Source organism: Diuraphis noxia, unplaced genomic scaffold, assembly GCF_037042655.1.
Source record: "Diuraphis noxia isolate RWA-SAM2 unplaced genomic scaffold, SU_Dnox_SAM2 contig0001, whole genome shotgun sequence".
NCBI lineage: Eukaryota > Metazoa > Arthropoda > Insecta > Hemiptera > Aphididae > Diuraphis > Diuraphis noxia.
In genome coordinates this window covers 35,353,254-35,365,720 of record NW_028301711.1, presented here as the reverse complement: position 1 = coordinate 35,365,720, position 12,467 = coordinate 35,353,254, and the positions used below count along the sequence as shown (strand labels likewise).

Here is a 12,467-nt window from a genome sequence, read left to right as displayed (position 1 = left end):
TAATCTAGGTATATCATAATTAAATCATTTTTAATTAAGATAATAATATTATGAAGAAAAACAATCATACATCATATTACTAACGGATTCGATTTAAAATTTAATATGATTTTTGAATGTGTGCATATTTAATATTTTTCATAATCAATAACAGGAGTTCAGAATTAGAATATTTATCCTGATATAAGTACAATATAGACCAAATTTCTTATAAATTAAATATTTTAGAAACGTTATTTTGCAGTCGTATATTAAATAGGTAAAGGCATAGTTAAATTCTTTAAACAAATAAAAGTTGTAACATAATTACTGCAATTATTATAAGCTATATATCGAAACTAAATACCAGATCACGTGAGTGATATATTTACAGTAATTAAGTAATTTGGAAGTAACATTTTATAAATACAAAAGCCTGTTTGGTTCAAGTACGTATGTTGTTTTAGATTTTGAGCTGAGCAATGAAAGTATTGATTTTACAATGCTGTGTGTGTGTGTTTTTTTTTTGTGTGTCTGTGTCTGTGTCTGTGTAAATGATAAGTTGTTGAAATAATGTGCCGACTTTCAACTTCAGTAGCTTTTTCGGTTAGAAAGTGAATCTAGTTTGGGAGGTCAAATTCTTAAATGCCTAGTAGTTTTCAAAAGCATCAAGAAAAAGCAGAAAAAAAAATTAACGAAAAACGAAAATTTTCACCCAAAATAAATTTTTAGAAAACCGAATTTTCAAATTGGTGTAACTCTAAAACAAATTATTATAGATACATGACATTTTCAGTAAATGTTTAGACTGACATTTTTAATGCTTGATAAAATGTTGACATTTTTATTTATAGACACCACATTTGAAATTTTTGATCTTTTTAGAGTTTTTTTTTATAAATGACAGTAAAATTGTATTATTTGAGTAAAAAAGCTTCAAAATGTAATACAAAAAGGCTCCTAATATATTATTACAATGACAGTTAATTAATATTAAAAATACATAGTCAGCATTTAAAGTTCAAATTTTGATAAAATACGTAAAAATCATGAAAATTTGCAATTTATTTTGAGTTAGAATTTCATAAAAATTATCTTTTTAAATCTAAGATTTGAAAATTCAATACAAGTTTATGAGTTTGTCTACTTTTATCAAATAAAAAATGTCTACCAGAAAGTCGAATTAATTTTTTATGAGCATTTGAATTACAACATTAAAATAAATATTCACTCAATTTCTGTTATACCGTTATTTTTAATTTGTTGTTATTCAAAAACGAATAAATTTAGATACTTGAAATTTACACCAAATTTTAATTTTATTAAATCTTACACTTGATAAAATTTTCAAAATGTTACATCCATTTTTATGTTTTTTATATACATTTAAAATTTTCCGTTTTTTTTTTCTATAAATGTCAATAAAATTGTATTCATTTGGTCAAAAAACTTGAAAATTTAATACGAAATTCCCCATAAGTTGATATAATAGCAGTTGGAAAATCTTAAAAATACATAGGTACGTTTTTTTATAACCATTTAAAGATCAAATTTTGACAAAATGTATTAATTTATTGAAAATTTACAAATTCTTTAGTTATTAAAAAATTTTAAAACGTTTAACTTTTATAGTTAAAGATAGAAAATTAAAAACAAAGTTCCATATAAGTAATTCATTCTTTGGCAAAAAAAAACTAAAAACTATACAAACACATTTTTTTTTTTATAATTATTTTAAGTACAAATTTGGATAAAATTATTTATTAAATAATCAATAATAAAAATTTTAGCTATATTATTGTAGTTTTAAAATATTATTCATGAGTACCTACTTTAAATTGTGTATACCTACTAACCTACTTACTATGAATGACTGAGTGAGTCGTGTGCATAATGAATCTGATTTGATTAATTTGTAATTTATTTTATAGATACCTTCATTTTTTTTGAAATAATAGCAATATAATAATTATAATTAATAAATAAAAAAAATTATTACTATAGTATAAAACTATAAAATAAAATATCTTAGACTAACAAACGGTCTTCGCTCAGAATCGTTTTTCGTTTTTCGTACCTATATAATGATATTATATCATTTAATTCAAATTTAATACCATCCATTACAGTAACTCATTTTTAAACTACTTTACAGTAGAACGACATCTACTTACACGCTTTTTTAAATTATTTTTATATTCGTTAGGTATATACATCATATACCTACGCTCGAGACATTTATATTAGAATACACATTCAATTATGCAGCAGACAATAGTAGTTGTCGGATTTAGTGTTTTAGATACTGAAAGAAATCTTTCACGGGAATCAAATCTATTATAACGTGAATTTGGAATCAAAGTTTTAGATACAAGTTCATCACGTAAATCACACTGCGAAGTTTTGCATTTAGATATTTTGCGAGCTCAACGGAGAACATGGGAAATAGATCCTCATAAACTTTTTAGATTTTGAGCAAAGAAAAGAATCTATTGATTTTACCGTAATGTGTACTGTTTTTTTAAATATTGTTTAGTAATTTCATGAATCCCTTACCAAAGAATAAGGATAAAATTGAGTGTATGCCACTCGAGATTTAACTTATACACATCATATGAGTTTTCTTACATATTTTTTAAGAATTATATTTATATATTTTTAAGAACGAAATAAATGTAATAAAAACATGTTGTGGCTTGGCATCTGGCTTTAGTCACTGATATGCCAGCACCGGCTGGGTGACCCGGGTGGTTCTTAGTGGCAAATCCTTACCACACTAATCCCTAGAATAGTTAATGGCCATTGTTGCTGGTATCAAAAAATTATATATATGCAAATTAATTGTACATTCTTTCAATATATGTATGACTGTTTATAAATAATTTTAATAAAAACAATATTATTGTTTAGAATATTAATAGGAAGTTCAATTGTTGATAAGGTTATAGGTACCAATATATTTATTTAGTTAATTATTAAAAATGTTGAGTATCATTTTATCCAGTTTTAATAGGTTTATGGTAACACATATCTTAGAATTTTAAAGGCATATTTTGAGCTTCATGGTGCAAAGTAAAGAACATACTTAAATAACTTATGTCTATTGAATCTATATAGTAAATCAAAAAAGAAAAGAAAGATAGTTCAATTTTTTTTTTATTGCTTTTGAGAATTAAAAAAAATTTTTTGGTTAAAACTCAATCATTGAATATTTAGGTACGTTGAAAGTGTAGAAGGCTGGTTTAAAAGTGGGGGTTTAAAGTAAATCAAATTAAATCCACTCATATCATGAGTATGATATTTAATCTCAAATAAATCACAAGACGTTCTAATATCCCTCTCTATTGCATCCCAAACCACACTTCTCCAATACTGAAATTTCTAGCTATAATTTTAGACCTACGTTGAACTTGAGGAGCTCAGCTGCACATTAAATCTAAAAGATATTTTTAATTAACCTTCGGAATATTTAAAAAAACTCTACATCGGAGTAATGAAACACTCTCGTTAAAAATAATATTTTTAAAATATATAATATAATAATCTGAAAACCTTGAACTCGTGGACTATTATAGTCTATTAAAGGGGTTAATAATTAAACTGTCTAATAATAATAATAATAAAAAAAAAAAATTATTATTGGGAACTGATATATTTTAATGGTTAACTATGGTTAGTGATTACCAACTATTATTGAAGTCGGTAGATTATAGGCTATACATATATAGGCTCTAAAAGTATAGCTAATAGGTGCCGGTATTAATTATTTTAATTGGTGGTCATTAAAAACATACAGGTATTCTTAAAAGTTTTTCAAACAAAATATGTTTATAGTGATATATGTAAGTAATATAAATAATATAATTTTATAATCAGATGTTTATAATATGAAGCCCTCGTAATCATTACATTGCATTTACAAAGGAATTAATAAGCAATGGCTTCACTAAAAACTACACGTGTATTTAAATGTATATGATATATAAAAGTACAATAAAAAAATAACAATAATAAACACTATATAACCTACAGATAACAACAGTGCAGTATATTTTATATGGTATTTACAACGACCGCGGCCATCATATATATATATATGTGTGTGTATATTAAATAGACATTCCATAAATTATTCATTTCAATAATGCATAAATGTTTTCTCAACAAAATAACACAAAAATTTCTGCTTATGAAAAATTTTTAAAACTGCAATAAAACCAATCTAATTAATATACCTAATATAAAATATTAATATTTAATACCTTAAGATATAAAAATAATAATATATAATAATATAATAATACATTAATACAACCATGTCAATATAAGCATCCCTATTACTTATACACGAATTTGAATAATGCTTGTACATAGTGATTTATATATTTAGTGATTAATCACATAGCATAGGTACCTATAAAAATTTTATAACACCACTGAACACAGTTGAGATACGATAATGCTTTCATTTGTCAGAAAATACAATTTTAATAACTATTATCATTATTTTTGTGAAATAGTTTTATAGAGCAAAATAGTCAGTAGACATAATATACAGATATAATAATATGTTTTCTATGTATAATTTATTTAAGTTTAAAACTTAGGTACGAATAATAAATATTATAATAGGTATGCAGTTAAAATTCAGTAGCGGCGTGATAGGGTGTTTCATGAGGCAATTGCCTCACGACCGATTATCCTGGAATGGATATTAAAAAACACACAATATGGTCAAGTGATCAACTAATACTATTTATAATAATTATATAATAATTTGTATCTCACGGTTACTGGAAATACACGATGTGTAGTGTGTACAATAACGTGGTATCGTGGTAACAGTGTAACACGAAACCGGAAACACTATAAAGTTGTATTGTTATTATTTATTAATATATTATAAAACATAAGTTATGAAGCACAAACATAAGTAACTTTATTATTTTTCTGATACTGACATGATCAAGTAAATTATTGTTGTAGAATTGTGAATTGCGGGTGTGGAGGCAAAACCTCCACGGGTCTGTGGTATAATATTTAGGTGGTGATGGGCGAGCATCTATACGTCTTGCTTCATGAAATAAAATAGTTCACACCGCCACTGAGTTAAATAATATATTTGATATTATATGTGTAGGCATTGTATACAATTACCTTACCACTCGTATCTCTAATATTGTTTCGTTAAATTATAAAAATATATATTTTTGTTTATGTTTAAATATTATCGATCGATTGTGAGATATTTGGCTTTAGGCAGGGGACATGATACAGCGTACCAGGATTTGGGCTTTAGGCAGAACCAAGGATATGGCTGATATATTAACAGCGAATACCATAATATGGTACAAATGAGGTCTTATTTTAAAGCACAGTCTGACACATTTTGCATATTCATTAAATCTATATAGTTCCGTATACGTATGTGAAAATTAAAATCTGTAAATTTAAAATTTTGATAATGAATGTTTCGAGGAAACAGCGTGGTAAAGATTATTATTTTAATCTAATTACTATTTACTAATAAGTATTTTTTAATTTATATATTATACGATATGATATTAATAAATAAACTATTTTAATAGTCTAAATAATTGTTTACAATACACATACTTCGCGTTTTCATAATTAAGAAATACTTAATTATTGAAATATTATATTCTGGTGAAAAATAATAAATTAATAGGTATTCTTACAAGTGAATAGTAGGTATATATATGATGCATATATACTTATAAGTATATCAATGATACCTGTACAATTGTGTTACATTTTATAAATTGGTTTTCCTCGGACCTCATTACTTACAAATCAATTTATGGTACTGACACGCGTATAGCAATAAGATATATAATACCTACATATGTATAATAATAATAATAATATTAATATGCGTCTATTCGATCAAACTTAAAATTATTTTAATCACTTATGCATAAGGAAGTTTGTGTTTTATACCTATAAAGATAAATGTTACCTACTCTTTGATGTACCTATACATATTATAAGCGTTAGTCAATGAACGCACCCTTCAGTCAAGCATCCAAACCTGGTAAAAAAAATCTCAAATTTACTTATTGTATTATTATGTTACAGATTGTAAATATATTTATATCATAAAAGAAAAAAGCGTTATATTTTATACCTATTCAATTAATTTGTTCTCCTCCGACCTAATCGCTTAAAAATATTTATTATATTCACGTTTAACAATAAGATAATAATAGTATAATAATGGGTGCGTTTTAATGTTTAATCAAACCAAACCAAACAGTTATTTAACTACTTATACATTGGAGTATATAAGCATATTATACTAAAATGATCTTAATATTATTAATGATATGTTATTATATATATTATAATAGCCGGTATATTATATTTTATAAATTTGTTTCTTCGGACCCAATCACTTAAAAATGAATTTATATTAATAATATATTTAAGTTTAACAATATGATAATATATTATATACACGTAGGTGTGTTTAATAATAATGGGTTAGGTTTAATGTCTATTTAATCAATTTAAAAAAGATATTTTAACAACTTTGCATTAGAAAATTAATTGTATTATATATACAATAAGATGAGCATTACTCTTTGATGTGTATATTTCATTAATAAGTATAGCTAGGTAGGTATATCCTTTATCGCACGTGGTATATGTTCTGTCGGTATACTATGATTGATTACTGCTATCTGCTAAATGTTATCCATATTATTAGGTATGTTGTCAGTTGACATAATCAATTTAAAAGTAATTAAAAATATGGGTACACCTGGTATATCTAAATATTCTAAAAACTATTGTATTAGATAATTTTATTATGTTCAATAAGTCATAAATTACTTAGGAAAAATTAGGTACCTACCCGAATTTATACAAATTCGACATTTTTAAACAATATATTTTGTTGTGCATTCAAATTAGTCACATAAATTATAATCAAATGGTTGATATATCAATCGCACATTAATTATGTAGATGTAACAATTATAAATACGATCTATGTAATCAATAATGCCTTATTAACATATTAAAACATCTATGTTATATATAGGCGGTACATTTATATAGTGTGTTTACTTAGCACACACCCTCTCTATATTTGAATTAAGAGGCGTACCTATATGTATTATGATAATTTATACCATACTTTCAAAGCACATCTTCTCTATAAACGAAATCGATTTTCGAAAAAAAAATTGCAGTTTAACGCCATTCCACGAAGTAAATATTAATATATATACATATATAGGTTTATGATATAGGTACCTAAATATATATATGTTGATAACGAAAATTAATTTAAATATATATACCTGTTTCCATTTCACACACACACACAAAAAAAAATAAATATTATCATTATTATTGGTATGACTACTATGAGTTCTTCGACTGTCGCGAATTCGACAAAATGATGATAATATGTTATACGATTTCTTATGTGTCATTTATATAGGTCAGTGTACCACCGCGCCTGCTGCACGTAATATAACGGTGGGTGACGTATATAATAGGTAGGTAATGTGTACGTAATAGGTATAGGCGTATCGTATATCGTTTCGGATAAATTCATCGCCCGGGCGCACATGCAGGCGATGCGGAGCTTTAAGACATCGATACGCAGTACTTATATGTTTAGCATCTATATTTAACGTACAGTCGAATTTTTTTAACTCGAACTCTTTCCCGGTCCCTATAGGATTTCCTATTATTGTAGATATTAATCTTATATTGGGCAACTCGAACATTTTAGTCAGTTCTTTCGACGTCGAGTAAACCCTGCAGAGGAATGTATCAGGGCCCAGGAGCGGCCAAACGGTCGATTTTGAACGATATCGTAGTCGATCCATTTTTGTTTGAACTTATCATTATCTAGGTGTATATCGGTATATAAATACGTTAAAATGTTTGTGTGAAATGGCATTTTCTACTCACACGAGAGTTATAAAATCTAAATACCAACTGCAATTATACCAATATATTGCTACGTATACTATCTGAAGCAGGAACGGCGCTAGGATTTGCGGGGACCCGGACAAAATAAATAACAGTCACATTACATATTATCCAAACTAACTAATCTCTGAACAGTATAAAATATCATTTAAGAACTGCGGGGCCTTGATTATAATTTTAAAATCGCGGGTCCCGGGGCAACTGCCCCGATCCCCCCCCCCCTCGAACTGTCACTGATCTGAAGATCATTATTAGAGTTGCGTCTTCGTTTAGCAGTCTGCTACAAATTCTATTCTCGTACTACCTATATTATATTTGACTACAGACCAACAATATACAATACGCTTCTGCGCCAAATAGTATAATAATATGTTAATTTATTTTGAAAATATTTAGAAATTTAATGTGAAACATTTTTATATAAATTAACATTATAATTTATTATTTACATAATACGTAACATGTTTGTATATATGGGTTTTTTTAATATTTTTAATATTTAAAAATCTGTACGATGAAAAAAAAAGTTACAATAAACAATTATAGGTTAACATAATATTATATTGGACATGGTGACGTGGCCGGAAAAGGGAAGCTATCCAGTGAGAGGACTCTTTAAACATGTATGTTTATCATCAAAATTAATAATTATCAAAACTGCAGTTACATTGAATCCACCCTATAGAAAATATAATATAAGATAATCCTGTCCCATATTATATCATAATTATTATTATTGGTACCTATAATATATATACCTATATACAGTATACTGATAAGTCTATATTATACAAATATTGAGTTATACATACCTATATAATGTTTAAATAGCGATGTGTATATATGGGCGGTGTATGCGTATTGTATTATAACGTGTATTAATATAATATTATGTATTAAATATTTTGATGAAATCCACAAAATAACGAACAATAAGTCATTTTTACTAGGTATACATTTCATGACTGTATCGGGTAAAAATGATTAATTATGATTTATGGGTATACTATATTGTATAGGTGATATTTTTGTGCTGTTCCTATCAAATAGATAATACAACCTCGATTTTGAACAAAATGTATCCTCACCCATTATATATGTTATATGTATTATTATATATAACCTAATCTAACCTAGTACTTAGGTCATATATGAACCTGAAGCCCTGAACCCAGAGAGTGCCTGCAACATTATGTAGGCATACCTACACCTACCTAGCTAATAAAAGAGTAAAAAATTAGTAGATGCCCTATATAATTGCTTGACATTTTTCATCACTAATTACAACATGATATAACCATCAGCATTTTCTTTCCAGGGCACTATCAGTCATCAGATAAATAAATAAAATTATTCAAAATTATTTTATAAAATGTTTCCATAGAATTCTTGATTAAAACTTACTTTTAAATGTATCACATAAATTTAGATATATGTATTAGCTAAAAAATAGGTGATTGTCATACAGGTAGGTATAATATAGCTAGGTAATTTATTCAATGTAGAAAAATTAATATTCAGTGATTACTGTATTATTATCAGCGTGTGAAGTGAATTCTTTTGAGGCACGAGACTCAATAGACTCTACAGTAGGACGGGGCTGTAGGTAGCGTTGGGATTTTAACATTGTTTTTTAATCTTGTCACGCACGGGGTGAGTGCAGTCAAAAGAATATCACTGTGCCCTCATAAGAACGCATCACAAATAATTCACGCCGCCTTAAATGCGCACTGCAGACGGCTGGTCCAAATATAACACACACTTGCCCACTCGGCTATTACCCAGCATAATACAAGTTTTCTGAATACGGATCACGCATATATCTATAGATTCCGGGAAATAAGTATAATTATTTTTATTTTTCAGCTAATCGCACGCGCGGCGGTGGCGCCGCATCGCCAGCACCGCCAGTTTCACCGTCGCCGCCGCCTCTGTTGTCACCACCTGAATTGGCGTCCGTCTTCGGAACACGATAAGAGCGGCCACGCGGGACGGGCCGAGATCGACCTTGAGCCGGGAAAACGAAAAAGCGGAAAAGAATAAATAACCAGCGTTGCCGCCGATCTAATTATTATCATTGCGCCGTGACGGCGGCGGTGGCCGAGAGGTGTCTGTCGCGGCCCCGTACCCCGCCGACGGGGGGCGGGAACGCAGTGCGCGCGGGCCAATGAGCGTGCGCCGTCCCACCCACTGACCGGCGGCACCCGGCGCTGCGCCGCGTCGGCGATCGGGAGCGCGCACCGAACCTGAGGCCACCGTCGGCATTGCAGAAACTGCACCGGTCGCACCCTGACGTCGCGCGACTCACACCGAACACGTTGCGCGTGTCGTACGCCTCACGCGGTATACATTTTATTCGTTTTATAATTAATATTTCATACGGCGAACATTCGAACATCGCATATTATAGTATCATCGTGACTGTTGTTTAGATTATTTCGTAGTCTTAACGTCTGCGATGTGAATTATTACTGCTTTTATCATCGTTAATTACACACGAATTACATCGGTGCTATAGCGATGCACTATCTTCCGTGATTTTTTTAATACGAATTCGTAACAGCAAAGTGATTTTAAGTCCTTACTGCGATTATTATTTATCGTTTTTGATATTTTTTATCCTGCTTTCTCTCGCACGACACTACAGTTTTCGTACACATCAACATGGAAGCTGATGATCCACGTCTGGCAGACGAGTACGTCAACGAATTCGTGCTCGACCACTTGGATGTATCGACGACGGTGAAACGTGAGATCCAATCGTCCGACTATCACCACCATCACCACCAACCACACCAGGAACATGGAAGCCATCACCATCACAACCAGCACCACCAACAGCAGCAGCAGCAACAACAACAACAACAACAGCACGCGCCTTGCAATGGTGGCCGAGGTACCGCCGGCGTTGGTGGCCGTCTGCCACCTATGCCAATCACGAGCGTCAATAACGGTCCTACGGCCACGGCGGCTGCAGCTGCTGCAGCCGCAGGAGCTGCCACCGCGACGTTGGTGCAGTCATCGCCACCGCCGCCGCATTACCTGCTCACGCCACCCGGTTGCGAACAGGAATACCCACACCACCATCCACTTATCAGACACCAGCACGCTCTTAACCAGGTAATTGACGGTGTGGGTGGCGCCGGTGCTGGAATGGTGATACACGGTCACGTGGCGGCAACGGCCGCGGCAGCCGCCGGCGTGCTGATAACTGGAGGCGCGCCCGCGGTCAAAGTGTCGGGTGCTGAAGCCGCGTCCGTCGGTTCCATGATGTACCCGAACACACCGGGAACGCCGCCCGACACGCCGCCGGTGAGCTCGTCACCACCGCCGTCCACGCCGATTCGGCAACCGGTATTTATGGAAGAAATGATGTGGTTAACGCAGTCGTTACGCCAGGGACAAGAACCTTTGGACTTGCGACCAAGCTATGTGGGCTCCGACGAAATGCAGCAGCAACAGCACCAGCACCAGCACCAGCACCACCCGCTCCACCATCACCATCACCACCACCACCATCAACAACAACAACAACAACAACAACAACAGCAGCAGCAGCAGCAGCAGCAACAACAACAACAACAACAGCAACAACAAGAACAACAAGACGATGAAGAAGAACAACAACAGCAGCCGGATTCGGCGGTGCCGGAGTGGAATATGGTACAACACCAACACTTGACCGTAATACAGCCGAGTAACAGCAATAACAGTTGCTCCGCAGTTGGCGGCAAAGTTCCGTCGTTCGGTCGCCCGTCCCTGCAGCTGATGCAAGGGTTATTGAGCCCGGGCTCGTCCAACAGTGTCGTCTACAATTACGGGAACGGCTGTTCGCTTTACCAGCCGCTGTTCTCGGCCCAACGACAGGCGCCCCACAACCAGAGCCGGCCGCTGAGCGTGTCAAGCGGTAGCGTCATGTCGCCCGTCAGCTCCCGCGGCGGCGGCGGCAGCAGCGCATACACGCGTGGCGGCGGGTCGTCCGACGACTTCATCAACGACGCGCTGTTGCTGCAGCTGCCGGTGCGCGATCTCAACAAGCGGCTGCAGGGCATCTCCAAGGAGGAGGTCGCCCGGCTCAAGCAGAAGCGGCGGACGCTCAAAAACCGCGGGTACGCTCAGAGCTGCCGGACGAAGCGGATGAACCAACGCATCGAGCTGGAGAACGCCAACGAGATACTCGCGTCCGAGCTGCATAAGATGAAGTCGGAGCTGTCGCGCATCACGCAGGAACGCGACATGTACAAGCAGCGATTTTCCGCGCTTGCCGCGGCCAGGGAATCGATGAGCGCCGCGGCAGCAGCAGTCGCGGCCACATCGTCGTCGTCGTCCACCTCGTCGGCGGCCGCGGCCGCTACCCAGCGCGTCGACAGTAGTTCCAACTCGCCAGAGCTCTACCTATGACAGACGAGGAGGTCGTACGCGTCTGCGCTTTGGATATCCAAGTGAGTGGTGCTTATTCTAATTATATAGGTCACATACAAATATATAGGTTAATGAGTCTAGCAGCATAAACCCTA

The 12,467-nt window shown here is 33.2% G+C and overlaps 1 protein-coding gene across 2 annotated transcripts in view; it reads left to right on the top strand.

Annotated features, from left to right (window-relative positions):
- Positions 1–12,467, top strand: part of tj (Maf family bZIP transcription factor traffic jam) — a 43,026-nt gene that overhangs the window by 17,282 nt on the left and 13,277 nt on the right. For both annotated transcript variants that reach the window (XM_015513274.2, XM_015513273.2), the window contains exon 2: positions 9,817–12,392. In XM_015513274.2, coding sequence (XP_015368760.2) covers positions 10,615–12,351 — 1,737 coding nt within the window. In that variant the 5' untranslated portion in view covers positions 9,817–10,614 and the 3' untranslated portion in view covers positions 12,352–12,392. The remainder of the gene's footprint in view (positions 1–9,816; positions 12,393–12,467) is intronic.